The 19,524-nt window shown below is 56.8% G+C and overlaps 1 protein-coding gene across 1 annotated transcript; it reads right to left on the reverse strand.

The window, feature by feature from the left end:
- Window positions 1-156: 156 nt before the first annotated feature.
- Window positions 157-15,408, reverse strand: GPR179 (G protein-coupled receptor 179; the record flags this gene model as incomplete). Its single annotated transcript, XM_079726132.1, is given in 13 exon segments — window positions 157-221; window positions 224-464; window positions 466-5,250; window positions 6,721-6,867; window positions 7,884-7,989; window positions 8,639-8,777; window positions 8,948-9,186; window positions 9,475-9,584; window positions 9,956-10,024; window positions 10,830-11,065; window positions 11,506-11,593; window positions 13,194-13,302; window positions 14,615-15,408. Coding segments are annotated over 13 exon segments (7,128 nt in total).
- Between the last annotated feature and the right edge of the window lie 4,116 nt (window positions 15,409-19,524).

Genomic DNA, 19,524 nt, shown 5'->3' on the forward strand with positions numbered 1-19,524 from the left:
TGTCTTGGAATGAGTTGACTTCTGGCCACCTTGGAGAGAGAAAGTGGCCAAGTGTGTTTGATTCAGTTTTTTGGAAACACCTAGGACTTGGAAAGGACCTTGGCTTCTAAAAGATAGCCACCCAGTGTTTCGCCTCACCTGATACAGTTGTTACTCCTAGTCCCAAGGATAGATAGTTGGAGGGGTGAGTTCTTCGTGTTGAGCTTTAGAAGCTACTTCTCTTTGTCTTCAGTTAAGGAGGAAGACTTCTGAGCCTTAGGTTCCTGGAGAGTTGGCTCTGGGACTAAGCTGGTCCTCGGCCCAAGTTCTGAAGGTCCTTGGAGTTCTCTGACACCTTCCGGAGTAAAAGTACCGGCTGGCTTGCTCACTTTGGGGCAGGGGCTTTTGCCTTCTGGAAGGAAACCACCCAGAGGTCTGTGGACTAAAAGGCATGGTGGGTTCTCAGGGGCTATGGGGCAGAGTTTTTCTGTCTTGAGTTTCTGTTAAAGCCAGGAGGCCAGATTCGTCAGATGGGGCTCCAGTTACCTCCCAAAGACATATATCGATGTCTGCCGTGGTCCCCTTTATTTTATTTCCTTCTGGATCCGTGACTTCCCATTGACACAGCTCTGCCATCCTGCTCCCCATACTGCTTGCTCTGTGGGGACTCGCTTTGGGTTGGTCCGTGTCTGGAGCATCTGGCTGGGAGGAGAGCCCTTCTGACCTTGTGCCTTCCCAAGGACACACCGTCTCTCGCTCTCTGTTGACTTTCACTTCTTCTGAAAAGTGTTCTTCAGTCCCTCCAGATCCTGCCTTTTGCAGGAACATCTCTCCTTGCCCTTGAGATTCTCTGTCCACCTCTTGTTCCAGTCCCCCTTTCTCTGCTGCTCCTTGACTCACCTCCCAAGGGCAGATTTCTGTTTTCTTATCAGAGGGAGCCTCTTCTGCTTCCCATGGACACACTTCTGCTACTCTGGCCCCCACGCTGCCTGCTGCCTCGGAACTTTCTTTGCTTCTGTCAGAAGCTTGTGGGGCTGGTTGTGGAGACAGACCCCCACGATCTTGACTCTCCTGGGGACACACAGCCTCCTGTTTCCCATCTGCACTCCCTGAGTTTGCCTGAACGGCCACAGCTTTGTGCTCTGGATTTTCTGGGGCTTTCTCCTCCTCCTCTTGAGGCTCCCCTTCTCCATCCTGTCTTGACACCCCTTCCTCGGGGATTCTTTCAGTCACCTCCCAGGGACAGGTCTCCGCTTTGGCGCCGCTGTCAGATGCAGGAGCATCCACGGCAGGAGCATCCCACGGGCAGACCTCGGCAAGCCTGCCCCCAGCGCTGAGCGGTGTCTGAGCACCGGCTTTAGGTTGGTCAGGGCAGTGACTGTCTGGGTGGGGGAAAGAGCCCGCCGGGGCCATGCTCTCCTGTAGACAGACAGGTCGTAGCTCACTGCTTGCTTTTTCCCCATCTTCAGCTGTGACTTCTGCTTTTTCTGCTTGTTCCGGGAAGGAGCCCATCTTTGGGTCTTGTGTCGGGTCCCCTTTCAGTGCTGCTTCATCACTCACTTCCAAGGAGTGCCCCTCTGCCGCTCTGCTACTCCCGCTGCTGGACAAGTCCGAGACCTCGGCCTGAGCAGAGGGTGTCCTCGAGTCCTTCTCCCAAGGACACATAGCTTCCTGCTCTTGACTCAGTTTTGTCTCCCATTTTGATATGTCTTCTCCCAGGGAGGTGAGTCTCCCCTTTTCTAGAGTCTTCTCCCTCTGCCCCATGGAATCAGTCCCCGTCTCTTGTTCCGATTCCTTCCCAGGGGCTCCTTCATCCACCTCCCAGGGACAGATCTTGGCTTTTTCACTGGTAGGCGCTCCCTCTGCTTCCCAGGGACACACCTCAGCTGGCCTGCACCCCACACGGTCCAATACCTGGAGCCCAGCTTTTGGTCTCTCGGTGCCCAGAGTGTCTGAAGGCCGAGAGGAGCCCCCTGGATCCAAGCTCTCCCAGGGGCAGGCCACCTCCCGCTCCCAGGCCTGCTTCTCTGGCTTCTCTGGAGCAGTAGCAGCTCTCTCTCCAGGTCCAAAATCCACAGAAGCCCTTCCCGTATCATGTGGAAATTGCCTAATGGCCCCAATTCCCAAAGCCCTTTTCTCCCCTGCTCCAGCACTCACCTCCCAGGGACAGATCTCTGCCTTCTCAGCCGGCAGGATTTCCTCTGCGTCCCAGGGACAGATCTCAGCAGTTTTGCCTCCTGTACTGCCTGACATCTGGAAAGTGGCTTTGGGTCTATCTGTGTCTCGAGGACCGGGTTGTGGGGAGAAGCTGCCAGGGTCCACCCTCTCCCAGGGACAGACTGCTTCCTGCTTTTGCATCTGTCCCTCAGGCTTTTCCCAAGCTGTGCTATCCTTGATTCCTGATGTCCCAGGCATCTTCTCCTTGTCCTTCTGAGATTCTCCTTTTGGTGCCTGTCCCGATGTCCAGTCCTCTGTCGTTCTTTCATTCACCTCCCAGGGACAGATTTCTGCCTTGGCAGGTGTTGCTTCCTTTGCCTCTGACCTGAGATCTTCCCGGGGACATACCTGCGCTGCTCTGCTTCCACCCTTGCTGAGGAGTTGGCCACCAGCTTTGGATGAGGAGTTTTCTAGACGTGGACTGGAGTGCCCAGGGGTTGTGCTCTCCCAGGGACACACGGACTCCTGCTGTTGACTAAATTTCTGCGCTGCTTTCCCAGTTTGTTCCCACGTCTCTCCAAAGCTCCCTTTTCTGGAGGTTTTTCCCTTTTCCTGGAGAGATTCTCCACCTGTCCTCTGACTCATTTCCTTCCCTACTACCTCATCACCCAGCTCCCAGGGACAAATCTCTGCTTTCCCGATGGCAGGAGCATCTCCTGCCTCCTGTGGACATGCTTCAGTGACGCTGCTGCCCAAACTCCCCGAGCACCCGGAGGTTCCCGGGGCCTGAGTAGAGACTGCTGAGGGGCCCCGGAAATCTGTCCTTTCCCACGGACAAAGAGATGCCAGCCCTTCACCCAGTTTCTGTTCTTCCAAGAAGATTGCCTTCTTGGGACTTTTCTGCTTTGCCTGGGGGAGCTTCTTTACTCCCTCCTGGGACGGTTTCTCACTCTCTCCTCCTCCACGTGCCTCCCAGGGACAGAGCTCTGCCTTGGTGATGTCAGGTGTACAAGCTCCTGGGCCAGCGGCTTCCCACGGTCGTGTCTCCGCCTCTCTAGGCTCCACGCTGCCCACTGTCCCAGACCTGCCCTTGGTGCTGTCAGAGTCCTGAGGGGCCGAGCGACGGGACAGACCCCCAGGATCGGCACTCTCCCAGGGACACACTGCCTCCTGTCCCCTGACCAGCCTCTCCGGCTTTTTCTGAGCAACGGCAACCACATCTTTGGGTTCTGACTTTTCTGAGCCTTTCCCCCTCTCATCTTGGGAGGCATCTAGATCTTGCCTCAGGGCCTCCTCCTCAGGGACTCCACGTACCTCCCAGGGGCAGATTTCGGCCTTGTTGCTACTGTCAGGCTGACACGTTTCTGACTCGGTGACTTCCCAGGGGCATACATCTATCACCCTCTGGTCAGCACTGCCCAGGGGCTGGAGGCCAGCTTTGGGCCGTTCCCACCACCGCCCAGGGGCTTCTTTTGCTTGCTTAACATTTTTGTCCCTAACTGTGCCCCGCCTGACTCGCCTCAGTGTGGCAGGCCCTGTTTTACCTGCTCTCGCAACCTTCCCCTCCCCTAGACCCTGGGACGGCCTCCTGCCTCTGTCTTCTTGTTCCCTGCTGCCCTCCTGGTGACAGACTTGGAGCATTCTGCTTGTGTGAGCGTTCTGCTGGTTCTGGAAGGACTCCTCGTCATCACAGGGGGCAAGCGCGGCCTGCTTACTCACCGCCTTGGGGCGGCCTGGCCTGGGAGATCTGGGACACGCCCCCACACCCTCTCCCAAAGCTCGGCCCTTCTCTTCCTTGCCAGGACTCCCTTTCCCGCCCTCCTCTCTGTATGTGCTCCGAGAACGGGTCAGAGCTTTGATAGCCAGTCCCAGACTACGCATGGAACCCTGCTGAACAGGGGTCTTGAGGCTGTGGGATTTAGAGAAGAACTTAGGCCTGTCCTCATCCTCATCAGCTTCCCCCTGGAGACACCTGTCCTCCGTGTCCATCCCACTCTCCCCAGCCCCCCTCTTCTCTACTGCTATAGACAGGCCCCTCCAGAGCCTGGCCCGACCTAAGGCGGGAGAGCGGTTGCCTCGCTCTGGCCCCGAGGGGCCTTCCTGAGCCACATTTTCCTTCTTCGATGGCAGCTCTGCATTCTCCCAGGGGCAGATGTAGGTGAGTAGGCTGGGGCTTTGTGGGGGTACTGGGATGGGTGCCAGGGCAGGGGCGGGAGCTGGCAGCAGAGCCAGAGATAAGCTGGAGGTGGGAGACAGCATCCCTGGCTCCCCCAGGCCCACCCCAGACGTGGCCATGATGGGTGTGGAGATCTGGTGCTGGATGGGCGGGTGGGGCAGCCTTCTCACGGCCTCCTCGTGCAGCTTTCTGGAGGCGTGGTAGCTGTCCACGCTGCTCCTCTTGGCCGGGGAAGGTGGGGCCGACAGGGGAGTCGCTCGGGCTCGCTCCAGCCTCCAGGCCGAGGGCCTCCGCGCCGGACTGGCCAGGGCGGCCTCTGCCTGCCTTCTCTCCTCCCGCTCCCTCGCCCGCTGGTAGGTCTCCTCCAGGTAGGCCTGGCTGGCCTCGAGCAGGGCCTTTTCCCTGGAGCCAGCCACGACGCTCAGCGACTTGTGCAGCGAGGCGGGCCGGACGCAGGGCAGCCGCTCTCCCACCGTCAGATTGTGGGCGCTGGCCGACCTGAAGCTCAGCGCGGGCGGCCCTGCCGCCGACTCGCGTCTCTCGGACTGCGGGCCCTTCCTGGCCAGCTTCCTCCTCAGCAGCGAGTCGAGCAGAGGCGGGTGCTGCTCCCCGCGGGGAGCGCGGTCCTGCTCGCAGGTGCTGCGGGACTTGCGCAGAGCCGGCGGCGCGGCGGGCTCCCGGAGGCTGGCGCTGGGCAGCCTGGCGCTGAGCAGCCGGCGGCGGGAGGAGCCCCCGGGCAGGCTGCCGCGGGCCGGGGAGCCCGAGTCCCGGGAGTGCTGGCGGGTCAGGGCCTCGGGGAACTCGGCCAGGTACCTCATGAAGGAGCGGCCCAGGCCCTGGCGCCAGCTGCCTCGCTTCTTGCGCAGGTGCGGGTTGTTAGCGGCCATTTCCTTGGTCTTGTGGACCTCGAGCTGGGCGTAGAGCTTCTTCAGCTCGTCCTGGGGGCGGGGGGACGGAGGGAGGAGAGCTGGCGGTGAGGACCAAGCTCTCCACCCGCTGGCGGCGCTGCTCCGCCCCTCATACCTGGCTCAGACCATTTTCTCTGGGGGATCTCTCTCCCACCAAGCTGTGTCCCTTCCCAGCTTTTAAAACTCAGAATTCACCTCTCCGTCCTGCGGGGCCAACAACCTAGTTCCCGAGCCCGACCCGCTCAGCTCCGAGGCCTCAGCGCACCACTGACTTCTCTGGGCGCTGTGGTCTGGTGGGGAGCCTCCAGCTTGGGGGACGGGAAACCTGGGTTTGAGGCTGCTGTGACCCATCATGTGCCTCCGGGCTATTTTCTAGCCCTCTCTGAGCCTCTGCTTCAATAAAGTAAGGAAAACTGGCTGCCTAGTGTTCACTTCCTGAAGAGGATTATATGAGATTGGTGGCGGGACCGGTGGGCGTGAAAACTGCCATATTCAGGTGTAAGTGACGGAATGGGGCTTTGAAAGTCTTTTGTACTTTGGATCTCTCCCCGCAGCCAGCAGAGGGGAGGTACATGGGCTGCTGCTCCCCATACTGGAGGGTCAAGGATGGTGTCTCTGTGGCAGCGTGCCTCCACTCTTTGGCCTGCCTGCTGGAGTCGGTTCTCAGTTCAGCCTATCCCCAGGGGGCAGGCGGCTGGGCAGGCAGAGCTCAGAGGATGAGGGGGATACGGGGGAAAGAGAGGCAAAGGCAGTTGAGACAAGGAAGGAATTGGGGAATGTAAACAAGTCAGGTGTGGAGGGGGCCCCAGGAGAGGTGGAGGGATGGACAACATGGCTTCCTGGGACTGTTCCCACATGCAGGTTCTATAAGACAATGGGCTTTACCGCCAGGTCTCTTTATTTCCTACCCTCTGAGCCTCTCATTAGGGTTTCTGTGACTATAATGATATTCTTAAGCAGAAAAATAAGGTAAGGATGCTCTCCTGATGTAAGACTCAGGAAGCACGTCCTTCCTCTAACACTGCTGGGTCCAGGGAAAGGGGATCCCGGTGTGGAAGTCCCTGGTAGCCGCTCACTGCCCGAATTACCCAGCCCCGGTGGCCCTAGGTCACTAACTGCCTGGTGTGTTGGGGACTGAGGGGTTTCGTAGGCTGCCCCTGACGGTGGCCCTGCTGAGTGGGGGTGGAGGACACAGGGGACACAGGGGATTTCAGCTCCACTCATGGTCCTGCTTCTACCTTGCCAAGTGGGCCTCAGGAATCTGGGTTCTGGGGTTTTGCGGAGGCGGGGGGTGTCTATCCACTGTGTGGCCTCCTTTGAGTAGAGTCAGGGGAAGCAGCTTAGGGCAATGGCGGAGAAGAGAGGGAGGCGGGTCTTAGAGGAAAAGCTATGGGGAGGAGAGGGGACCTGCAGTGGCACACAGCCCGGGTGGCAGGGCTGCTGTGGCCCCTGCCCAGCCCCTAAGTAGCATCAAGAGGAGACGGGGAGGGCAGCACCTACCCGAATGTCTCCAGGGTCCAGGCTGCGCTCGCTCCAGGCTGAGGCGATGCTGCTGTTCAGGTAGGAGCCTGAGCGCTGCAGGTCCAGCGCGTCCTCGTACACCTCATCCAAGATCTCCTCTCGGGGAGGAGCCCCCGGCTTCCGGAACTGGCCATGGTGGTGGGCATGATCGGGAAAAAGACTCACCTTGGCTCCCTGCCCGGTGGCATATGTATTTACTCCGTAAATCTTCACCCCCTCTCTGATGTGGAACTCGAGTATTGTTCCCCCTGCTTCCTGGCTTTCTCTAGCCCGGAGACCAGGGGTCTCAGTGCCCTGCCTGCCCCCGCAATTCCTAGCCGTGTCCTGCAGCTCCCCCCCTCACCTATCTTTCTTTCTTTCTTTTTTTTTTTTTTTGGCGGTACGCGGGCTTCTCACATTGCGGAGCACAGGCTCCGGACGCGCAGGCCCAGCGGCCACGGCTCACGGGCCTAGCACAGCATGTGGGATCTTCCCGGACCGGGGCACGAACCCGCGTCCCCTGCATCGGCAGGCGGACTCCCAACCACTGCGCCACCAGGGAAGCCCCCTCACCTATCTTTCTGTAACTGCTTCTGAGTTGAGTTTCAGAGTCTGCCAACCGCCCAGTTGTATTACAAGGACTCCCTTCAGCTCTAGCTCTTTTTTTTTTAAACTCCAAGTGTTTTATTTATTTTTTAAAATTATTTATTGATTTATTTATTGGCTGTGTTGGGTCTTCATTGCTACGTGTGGGCTTTCTCCAGTTGCGGAGAGCGGGTGCTACTCTTCGTTGTGGTGCGCGGGCTTCTCAGAACTCAGTCTCAGTAGTTGTGGCACACGGACTTAGTTGTTCCGCGGCATGTGGGATCCTCCGGGACCAGGGCTCAAACCCGTGTCCCCTGCATTGGCAGGCGGGTTCTTAACCACTGCGCCACCAGGGAAGTCCCGGCTCTAGCTCCTATTTCCCTTGCCCAGGGATTGGAGACGGAGATTCCTTCCGTGACTCCTAAGTGGGCTCCTTGCTTAGGGCCCAAATCCCTCAGGGCCCAGGGTGTCATTCTCACCCTGGCCTGGAGAGGGTGCTATGGGCACAGCAGCTCCACAGTGCCCCTGGTACAAAGGGGCTGCGTCTCCCTCACATCGAGGCCAGGGGAAGACCTCACCTTAGGGATGAAGATCAGAGCCAGTGTGGCGGTGACTGTGCTGTGGGTGTGAAAGAAGAAGAGGAGGAGCGTCCAGTCTGGGTGCAGGGAGGGAACCAGTACAAACCTGAGGGTGAGGTGGGAAGGGGACGGTTAGCTACAGGTGGGAGTGGCCTCCTTCCTCTCAGCTGTTTCAGTGGCTGTCCTCCCCAGCCCCCGCCCTGATCTCCTGGAGGTGCTCCGTGCAGTGAGGAGGGCACTCTTCCTTCTTCCTGCCCTCCCACCTCAGGGCTCACGTTAATCTCCGCCTCTGAGAAGCCCTCCCAGACGACTCCAGCTTGCCTTCTCTGGCTGCTTATAGCACTTAACTCTGTTATGGACCACCCTGTGGGTTGGTTCTACCTTCACCACAGGGCCAGGTCCTTGTGGACACTCATAGCAGGCCCGCTGCAAGGACAGTTGGGGTGTGCGGGGGAAGAAGGCAGGGAGAATGGAGCCTGTATGTGGAGGAGAGTCGGGGTGGGGGGTGGGCGTGTGGAATGGCAGAGGAGTTAGGAGTGGAGCGTGCTTCCTCTTCTCGGGTGTTGGGTGAGACATGGGTTACAGGAAGGGTATCTGTGGGGTAGGGAGAGAGCTACAGGTGGGGGCCCTCCTCACCTTGCTGAGGCGTAGTAGGTGTTGCAAGGAGGGCTGTGGGATGGGGGTACCCTCACCTGGGAGAGGTGAGGAGTGTTATTAGGGTGGGAGCCATGGTGGGTAGGAGGGCCCGTCCTCACCTGGCTGCGTGGAAGGCAGCAGAAAGCAGCAGCTCATTGTGCAGGGCGATGCCCATGTACCGCGGCTCGTGCAAGGCTGAGGGAACAGCCCGGGTGGCGTAGCAGAGGAAGCTGCCCCAGCACAGGAGCAGCATCTCGGCTGCGGGGAAATAAGGAGAGCCGGGTACCACCTCAGCAGCCATGCCCCCCTTTCTCTGTAGGCCGTGCTGGGGGGACCCCGGTCCAGGGGTCCAGGTACAAGGCAGGAGGACCCCTGGAGGTACAGGGAGGGGGACCAGAGTGAGGCTGGGCTCAGTGGAAGCAGCTCACCCACAACCATGATGTAGTCCCAGCGGTCGTGGTGGCAGACGTAGAAGTGGCGGCCTGCGTGGGTGTGGCCTCGCACCAGCAGGGCCGTGCGCTCACTGCCTTGCTCCAGGACCCCCGCTGTCCATACAGCCAGGAAGCCCAGCACCAGCAGCAGAAGCAGCCCCAGACGCTGCAGCAGCCGCCCACTGCTCAGGTGGGGGCCCCGCTGGGCCGTTCGAGACAGAAACAACTGGAGCACTCTACGAGGGTTAGAGTGTGGCTGGTGGATGCAGGGAGGGGAGATGCCCCTGGCCACTGCCTCCCGTCCCTCCGCACATCCCTGTCCTCCCATCCCTTCCATGGTTCACCGCCTCGTCTTACCCCCAAAAAAGTTACATGGCGGGGAGGGCCATAGTGATGGGAGCAGGCCTCGGGGGCACAGAGGGGTAGAACTGGTAGGGGTCTGGCTGTGAAGAACTTCATCCCATAGATGAGCTGGGGTAGCCTGGAGTGAGCAGCGTGAGAGCAAGCTCCGCCCCAGACCCTACCTGTAAAGCTTGAGTATAATAGTGCCGTAGACAGTGGCAAACCCCAGCAGCCGGACCCAGCGGAGGGCGATGCAGCGGAATACACTGGGCTTGAAGTACAGGATGAACACCTGGTGGGGAGGGGGCAAAAACAGTTGCTCTCCACTGCACTTCCACCGTGTGCCGGCCTATGCCAAACACACTGCTGATCCTCCTAACCGCCTTTTCATAGAGGCATCATCACCTCCACTCTGCAAAGGAGAAGAGGTTAGGTAACTTGTCCTAAGTCACGCAGCAGGTCATAGAGCTCCTTTTAAGCCTGGCTGTTTGGTTCCAGAGCTCACTAGACCAGCCTGTCATTTGTGGGTATGAGTTGGAGGATTTTGAGGTCTCTGAATCCCCCCAACAGGGCAGAGAGGAAGGATTCTGGGGCTTGGAGGGTACCAGGTTGGGACTATGGGGGATCCTGGGAGGTGGGGTCAGCCTCTGGCCACAGACTCACAGGGAAGTACAGCAGCAGGGATCCAAAAAGGATGGTTTCCAGCAGCACCACTCCAGATGCCCGGATGCTCTGGGAACCCAGGAAAGAGAGAGGTATGTGAGCAGGGCAGCGAGAGGACAGAGCCTGGAGGATGGTACAGGAGGCTCTCAGGCCTGTTTGAGGGGTCACCCCACGGCCCTGGGCTAGAGCTTCTCCCTGTAACATTAGCTCTGCCCTCTCCATCCACAGCCACTCTCACCACAGGCTCTTAGCTCCCCTGGCACGAAGCCTGGCTGAGGCAAAGGTTTCATGTAGCTCCTGCCACCCCAGGCCCATGCCCCTCCCAGTCCCAGCCCCAGCCTGGGCCTTGCTGCACACCTGGGCTAGAATCAGAGGTTGCTGGAGCTAGAGGGGATCTCAGGCTTTCCTCCAAGCTTTGGGTCAGACTGCCTCCTTGTCTAGAAACTCGCTTCTCTGTCAGTTGACCGTCAACGTTGGCTCAAACGTCATGTTCTCCGGAAAGTCTTCCCACGCCATCTCAGGCAGGGTGACTGGGTCCCCTCTCTGAGCTGCCACAGCAACTGACACCTCTATCCTGGCCCCTGTTCTGCTGTGCTGTCATTTTATTTACATGTCTGAGGGGCCAGATCACTTCCCCCAGTGCCTACACCGTGTTTTGAATCAAGTCCAATGCCTTCATTGAGCAGGTGAGGAAACAGGTCTAGGGTGGTGAGGTCACTTGCTTCATGTCACATAGTGAGTTAGATTAAGAATCAGAGCCAGAACCCATTTCTCTCAAGTTCTAGTCTTAGGTAGTCTCTGGTCTCCGGTTGATGCTAGAGACTCAGGATGGGTAGGACTCGTGTGTAGAAGAGAGATGTGGGGCCTTCCTTGCCTTGCTCTGGCGGCAGCGATAGGAGACCAGCATACTCAGGAAGACGGCCAGCATGCAGCACGTCTGAGAGGCCAGCACCACTGCCCGCAGCGTGGGGGCTTCCTCCACCAGGCACGGCGTGGCATCCAGGCAGCTGGAGCAGCCCTCAGCACATGGTTGGCACCGCAGCAGCCTCCCGGAGCTGCCTTGAGGGGACCCGAATTGCCCGGTAGGCTGGGCAGCACCCTCCTCTGAGCCTATAAAGAACAGGATGTGTGCAGGGAGAGGGGCATGGCTGGGACAACCTGAGACCCCAGCCTTCTCTCCCAATGGTCACCACAGCTCTCTCCCTGCCCTCTTACGGTCTGTGGCCCCTTGGGGTAGCGTCAGGATGGGTAGGAATGAAGAAGTGGGTACTTTCGGGGGAAGGCAGGGTAACAGGAAGAGGTGATGCCAGGCTAGGACTCACTGCGAGGTCAGCTTGCATCAGACTGGCATGTTATAAGCTCGTTCTCGGAAGGAACAGACACCCCCAAATTGGACCCTGCCTGCCGCTCCTGCTTCTCCCGACATTCTTCCCTTGCTCCATGAGTTTCCTCCCAGTGTCTCACCCCGACCTGCCTTTCTTCCCCAGATGCCCCACTCCAATCAGCCCAGCCTGTAAAACACCTCCCTGGCCCTCCTCACAGTTACATACCCCCGGAGCTGCTTGCCCCATAGAAGCCGGGTCGGCAGCGGCAGAGGTAGTGGCCAAGGACAAAGCCCTGACTCTCCAGGGGGACACACTGTGGGGATGACAAACACAATCGGTATTTATATGAGGCTTTCCCTCCTGGGAAGAGACGGAGGGTGCATCTACCTTCCTATCCACGGCCCCTGGGTCTACACCGGGGAGCCCCACCAGAAAGCCACCCCAGCCCTTGGGAAGCCTTCCATCCCTGGATACCCTACTCTGCCCCCACCATTGCCTCTCTTCTCAAAGAGACCTCCAAGCAAAGAGTATGGAGATGGATCACGCTTTTATTCAGACTGGCCCTGACAGGAGCCTCACAGGTCCCATTTCCCAGTGCCCAGCTGATGCTAGAGCAAGGTGCTGGGGAGGTGGAAGCAGGGAGGAATCTGAGCTCAACCACACTTGTGTGCCTGCATCCTTTTTCCAGGGTCCCCATCAGCCTCCCTCTTTGGCACACAGGTGGGTTGAAAAGGCCCCCATGGAGGAGCAGCTTCCTCCATCAGGGCCATCTGGCTTTGGCGCAGGACTGCTCTCCCCAGCCCTAATGCCAGGCTAATGCCAGGCTGGTGGGATGCCAAGGCCAGCTCTTTATTCCACCTCCCCCCATTGACGTTTGCCCAGCAGGGGACAGAGAAGACCTCAGAGCCTGGCAGGGAAGATGAGCCCGTGGATGAGGTCAGATATACTGTAGGGAGTGGCCAGGAACAGACAGCAGTGGGGCAAAGGAAGGAAGATTACATATCCGGCCCCTAGGAGGTGCTTCTGAAATCATGGCCCAGCATCCCCTCTTACTCAGACCACTGGAAAAGGTTCTGTTCCTGCCATAGACAGATGCATACCCAGAGACACGAATGCGGCTGGGTTTAAAAGTGCACTGGACAATGGGAGCCCTTATCCATCCCTGGACTGATAGCTCCAAACACGTGAGCCCTGAAGAGCAACAGATGCCCAAACCCACCACACCTCCCAGCAGGCTGCAGGGCTCCCCTTGGCTTTGGTTCAGCTCAGGAACAAGCATGCAGTCAGTGTAACTGTGGAGTGGATTAGTTCACTGACCTGCCAGTTTCCCAGTACTGGGCTTGCAGGATTACCAACCATTGCTTTCCATTATCCAGATTCTCCTGCATCCACGGCTTTGATTTTGCCAGCATCTCGCCTGGGTTCCATCACCTTGACCAGTCCCAGAGCTCTTCAAGTTCCTTCTCTGGTTAGTCTCCTCCTACACCCCAGCCAGCAATTCTACTTATTTCAACAAACACCCAACAGAGCATCCTTTGTGGGTCAGAAAGAGCCCAGAGCTCTGTTGACATGGAGACTGTGATTCAGGAGAAGGAAAGGGGACAATTAATAGAGGCTGAGGAGGCGGTCCTGGGAAGGGATCCTGGAGCACCTAGTACCCGAAGGGAGAGCAGACAGGGAAGCATGCTGAGAATGCAAAGGAATGAAGGTGGCTGTCTCGGGTGGGGGATGGGGCTAGGCTGTATGTGTCCTCACTCTCAACAAGCCTGGTATCTCATCTCTATCTATCTTATCGGTAGGGACTTCCCTGAAGCCCGGAGAGGGTGGTGTGCCTTTGTCAGCTGCTCCCGATGGCAGTGATGGGAAAGGGGAGGGAGGCAGGACACCAGCACCCCCACCCTCTGCACCCTTACCTGGGTGCTGTTGGGATCACACAGGTGCGTGTTAGAGTACCAGCCTGGGCCGCTGGCACACTGATTGAGGTCCACGCTCTGAAGATCTACGTCCATCTGCACCTGCCCCCTAGGGCAGTGAATTGGCAGTTAGGGGTACAGTGAACGATGCCAAGGCGGACATGTGTCCTTGGACCCCAGACTATGAGGCAATGCAAGCTCTACAAACTTTGGCACAGTGGCTGCAGTGTGCCGGGAGAGAGGGCACACACGCACGCCATTTCTCCAGTGCCATTAACCCTCGCTGTCTCTGCAGCAACAATCCTCCTCCCCCTAGGTTTTTCCCTGCCCCCACCCCCCATCCCTCAGGTTTTCAACATCCTAGCATTTCTTGATTTCTATCACTGGGAAAGGGAGGGGGCGAGACATACAGGAGCTGCGGCTCTGATGATCTGTCTGAAAGGGATATTCACACTTCCCCACTGCATGTATACACACACACACACACACACACACACACACACACACACGCAAAGCGCAGCTATTAACCACCCCCTCACTTTGCCCAAACCAGGTCTGAATTGATCACAGCAAAGGAGATATGGAATAGAGGGGCCCGGAGTCAGAGCTGCCTGGCCCAAGGGCTCTCAACCCCTGGTCTGGGCTGAATGGGGAGAGAGCTGGCAAGGAGCCAGGCTGCCTGTGGCCAGGAGAGGAACTCTGCCCGGGACCATGAATGGGGACACAGAGCTGGGAGAACAACGGGGATTGTTGAATGCCTTGCGGTACACTATCCAACTGCTCCCTCCTTCCCGTCATGGCTCCCAATCACCTCTTTACTCCAGCTGAGGGAGGAAGTCAGTTATTTGAGGAGTATCGTAGGCTACTGGGGTCAGGACTTGATATAAGAGTATAGCCATTGGGAGTGACCCTGGGGATCTGGCCGTCTCCTGGGCAGAAGAGGCAATGGTGCCAAGCCTCCCCCCAAGTGCTTTCCTTCCTTTGCAGAAGCCTCCTTTTACAGTTCTAGACTGCTAGGGAGCAGCGAATTTCACTCCCGAAGCACCCATCTGACTCCTCTGAGAAGCCAGTCCATGGATTGTCACTGTCTCCCGCACCAAGCCCTCTCCTGCCTTGTACCCACTACTCAGACCTGGAGGCCAGGACCTATGCCCAGCTATGTCCACACATGTGTACACACACACGTGTATACCTACTTGTAAATGGAGTGATTTATATGTAGTACATACACACACTTGTATATGTTAACACAGTTACAGATTCCCAGGGTCAACTGCAGATATACACAGCTGAATGCAAATGCACACATCTGTGTCCCCCATACATGTGCATACCAAATGGCCTATGCACAGCTGGCTGGACTTGGGCCCCCCACCCCACAAATACACAATAGCATCAAACCCTGCACAAAAACCACTTACCTGATCTCCGGGCTGAGGTCTGGCTTGAGTCCATAGAAGGCCGCTGAGAGTGTGATAAGCCAGCCCGGACGGAGTCGGCCCTCCTGGCATTCCAGGAAGGGAGGAGACAGCCTGACGTGCTGCAAGTCCCCCACATATCCATCCCCCTGTGGCCACTTGGGGCTGCCAAGGCTCCCTAGGTCGTTGGTCAGCACCCGCTTCTGCAGGTCAGGGGTGTCCAGGGCTCCGGTTGGGCTCTCCTTCTGCACCCTGCTCCCTGACAAGTCCTGAAGGATGGTCTCCTCCCCCATCCGGGTGGCCTGCAGGGCCAGCTGCAGGTGGCTGGCCCCCAGTGGAGGGTTAAAGGTCAGCAAAGCCCGGTATGCCCTCGGGTCCCCCTCGGCCACGCTGCGGACCAGTGCCTGGTACCACTCCACATCCTCCTCCACACTGGACTCCCGGATGTCGTTGGCTTGTAGCAGCATGTTGAGGAAATTGGCAGCCTGCGTAATGGTGCCCGCTGCCCTCCATAGGATTGGGGGGAGCCCTGGTCTGGCTCCTGCCCCATGGGCTTCATAGCGCTCACTGCAATTAGCCCCTGACAGCTGTTGGGCATCTCCAGAGTAGAGAAAAGCCAGGGCTGCCTCAGCCCCCTCCAGGGGCACCCACATGGGTACAGATCCTGGCTTGACTTGGGAGGACAGCGTGGGCAGAGAGCGGAGGAGCCTCGGACCCCCCAGAGCCCAGCCACAGAGGAAAGAGCAGCCCAGCAGCCCCCACACAGGAGGAGGCATGACCGCTGCCCTGGTGCCCATCCTTGGGGCAGCTCTCAGGGACCCTGGGGTCCAGGCTGCCCGGAGTATTGGAGGCTCAGGAGATCCCAGGCAGAGGCTGGCCGCAGTCTGGGGCTGCCTGCTTGCACGCCTCCGATCCTTGCTTTCTCTCTTCCTCTCTTCCTCTCTCTCACGCTCACGCTGTCTTGTTTTTTTCTTCTCTTTAACGTCATCAGCTGGCTTCTGGACGTAGGCATGAGGGCTCTGTTCCCTGCTCTCTCAGTGTGCCCCCCCCATCACAAACCCTTTTAATCCTGGCACACCACTCTTCCCTCCCCCTCTTATCCAGTATCTAGGCTCCCTCCCCTCACTCCCCACCCTACATCTGCTCCAGGGAGAGATAGAAGGGACCAGCCGTTCTCTCTCTTCCTCCCTCCCTCCCTCCCTCGGCCCTTTGCTCCATTAGGAGAGATGGGCAAATCCGGGAGGGGCGCCATAGCAACCGCAGACGAGCCCGTGCCCCTCTCTCCACCCCTCTGCTCCACTCAGCCTCCTGGCAGCAATTTCGACGGCCATGATGAAGGGCCAAGCTGCAGCTCCTGGCAACCTGCTCTAGCTGCCTGTACCCCCTGCTGCTGAACTGGAATTTGAGATTGGGGTTGGCGAGGGGTGGGCGAGAGAGCCCAATAAGTATAGGGTTTTTAAAATATATATATTTATTTATTTATCTGGCCGCGCCGGGTCTTAGCTGCGGCACGCAGCCTCTTAGTTGCGGCACGTGGGGTCAAATTCCCTGACCAGGGATTGAACCCAGGGCCCCTGCATGGGGAGTGCAGAGTCTTAACCACTGGACCACCAGGGAAGTCCCAAGAGAGCCCAATAGAACCATAATTGATATTTGTACAGACGGTGGCAGTTTACAAAGTGTTTTTCACGTGCGTTATCTCAATGACTCTTCCCCAACCCACCTATGCTGAATATTCTTATCCCCATTTCATAGATGCAGACAGTGAGGCTCAGAGACTCACCCAAGATCACACAGCTGCTTCATCTGAGTCGAGACTCAAACCCAGAGCTCTGATTCCCCTACACTGCCCCATCAAACCCCCACCATCATCCTATTATTCATCCTTAGAGACCTCAAGAAGACCTAACTATAGCCCGGAGAGGTGAAGGGACTTCCCTAGGACCACACTGTTGCTCTTGACAGAGCAGGAGCCTCCACCAGGTCTCCACCTCCCTAGCCAGGGAAGCCTGCCTTCTCCTGCATCACAGAGTTAGCCACTGCCCGGGGAGTAAGGGGGTCACGGTGGGGAGCGGGGAAGAGAATGAACAGTTTTGCTTCTGCTTCGTGCACCTTCATTTTGTCATTCTAAGCCCTGTCTTCTACCTTTCTTCAGGAAAACCACGGCTAACCTCTCTTGCTCTTCCAGGTCTTCTTACCCCTCACATCCTTCCCTCCGTCGGACACAATAACTGGGAAGCTCAGTTAGCACTGTCTGAGGCAGCCTCCTCGGATCCAGAAGGGTGTGGATTCTTGAAGTCAGACACGGAACAAAGCCCCTGCCTTCCTCTCCCTCCCTCTTCCACCACCTTCCCATCGCTGATCGCTCACCCAGTGATTTGGCCCCATGTGCATGTACTATCTGTTAGTTTCTCCCCTTCTCACTTTGCCCCCGTCCCTGCTTCTTAAACCTCTGATGTCCCAGATCTCTGAGTTTATGTAGGGAGGGCTGGGTGGTGGTGGCTAAAAACTTCTCTTGCTTTACTGGTGGCCTCTGCAAGCAACAGTTCTGCTTTGGAACCTTCACTGGGAACGTAAGGCGTGGAGGAAGAGATGGGGGCTAGAGGACAAACCTCCACAGAATCCCTATGATGTCAGAACTAAGAGTGCCTATATCCCAGACCTTTCTCTAATAGAGAAGGAAATGAAAACTCAAACCGAATGTCCGCTAAGTGACCTCCTCAAGGCCACAAAGCCAGCGAGTGGTCTGGGGTCAGACCTGTATCACACATCCACACATCCATTGCCTCTCTGATTCCTGTGTGCCAACAGAAAGAGGGATGGTAGGGGGTGGGGTGGGGTGAGCAAGGGCTCCGTTCCACGTTCTTGGTATTATTACTGGTTATGGTTAGGCCAGGGCCAACAGAACACCTTGGGTGAAGACATAATAGTCAGTTGTTTTTTCCCCCAAGAAGCTTTTCATAATAATGACTTATGTTTGAATAGTGCTGTAGTATTTGCGTGTAAGTTTTCATTTAACCCCTATAACAGCTCTATCAAGGGGGGATTATTATTGACCTATTTTTACAAATGAAACACAGGTTCAAAGATGTTTAATTTTTTTTTTTTTTTTTTTTTTTGCGGTACGTGGGCCTCTTACCCGCTGTGGCCTCTCCCGTCGCGGAGCACAGGCTCCGGATGCGCAGGCTCAGCGGCCATGGCTCACGGGCCCAGCCGCTCCGTGGCATGTGGGATCCTCCCGGACCGGGGCACGAACCCGTGTCCCCTGCATCGGCAGGCGGACTCTCAACCACCGCGCCACCAGGGAAGCCCAGATGTCTAGTTATTTGCTCTTGGTAATATGTCCAGGAAATGGCATGACTAGGATGCAAAACTAGACGGCAAAGCTCCAGAGGGGCAGAGACCATGCCCGGCTCATTCGTCACTGAAGCCTAGCCCATTGCTGAACGATTGAGTGAACTCAAGATTGGCTGAGATTCTCTGAATTGTTCTTTGCAAACTTTTAAACTAGGGTTCTACCACTGCAGGGACCACTTATATAGCCCTCAGGAAACAGGTATATGTAGACGTAAAACCTACCCAACAAATCCAGCTCATACAAAGATACACTTCCTTTGCTTGGAGCCTAATTTTCAATATTTTTTCCAGGAACTACAGGAACTACAGGTCTGGACATTTAAGGAAATGGAGAAAGGCAGCATTCCTTGCTCTGCCTTAGGAAGAGCCTGTGTGTGTTCCCCTGTGCCTCTGTGTGCTCAGGACAGGTGGAGATACCCCAGGTGGCAGACATGGTCTGCCTCCCTCTGGGGCCAGGAAAGTAGCTGGACAGCAGAGGGCGCTGTGGAGCTTACAGACCTTGCATTCGTCGGGGTAACCTGTTCTGGAGCCAGAGTTTTCCAGAGACAGCCAGGGATCTTGGGTGGTCTTCTTAGGCCTCCGGTGTGCTATGGTCCTATAGCAATTTCTCTTCTTTTCTCCAGAGACCTAAGTAACACCTAAAAGGTATTGGAGAGAGGGTAGAAAATATAATCTTTGGAGTCAGAGCTGGTTTTGAATTCCACTCCACCTTTTTGAACTGTATGACCTTAGTAAGTAACTCTTCAGTTTTTTCATGGGCAAGGGAGGTTATTAATTCTGTTGTGCAGAATTAGAGATGAATTTGTAGCAGGAGCTTCTTACAAGCGTGGAACAATCGTTCCATGTTTATGTATCAAGGGCCTACTACATGCCAGGCAGTCCTTGGCATTGGAGAGTCCATGATGGGCAAAAAGCGGACGAGGCCCCTGCCCTCACAGAGCTAACAGCTTAATAGGGAAGACACACTTTAATCAAATAACCTCGCAGATAGATAACAAATCACACCTGTGCAATTAAGTGCAACAAAGGAGTGGTCTTGGAGCTCACTGAGGAGGAAGTACCCAGGCAGGGAGATTTCCCTGAGGTAGAGAGAAGTAAGTTTAATTTGAAGGATGAATAGGAGTTTATGAAGCAAAAAGGGAGGGAAAAAGCCTTTCAAGAAAAGGGAATCGTTTATGCAATGGACATGTTTTTGAGCCTGACACAGGGCTAGTGGAACAGCAGGGCAGAGAAAACAAGGTGGAGCCTGGTGGGAGATGAGACCAGAGAGGCGGGGGTCTGATGACACAGGACCCCACAGGCCTCCTTAAGGAGTTTTGTCTTTAGCCTAAGAACAGTGGGAAACCATGAAGGGTTATAATCACAGGCTATTGGTGAATATTCATTTTAAAAGGTTCTCTCTGGGGACTTCCCTGGTGGTCCAGTGGCTAAGACTCCATGCTCCCAATGCAGGGGGCCCGAGTTCGACCCCTGGTCGGGGAACTGGATCCCATATGACGCAGCTAGGAGTTTACATGCCTGTGGCTAAGGATCCCACATGCTGCAACTAAGACCTG

Source organism: Hyperoodon ampullatus (genome assembly GCF_949752795.1).
Source record: "Hyperoodon ampullatus genome assembly, chromosome: 19".
NCBI classification, from domain to species: domain Eukaryota; kingdom Metazoa; phylum Chordata; class Mammalia; order Artiodactyla; family Ziphiidae; genus Hyperoodon; species Hyperoodon ampullatus.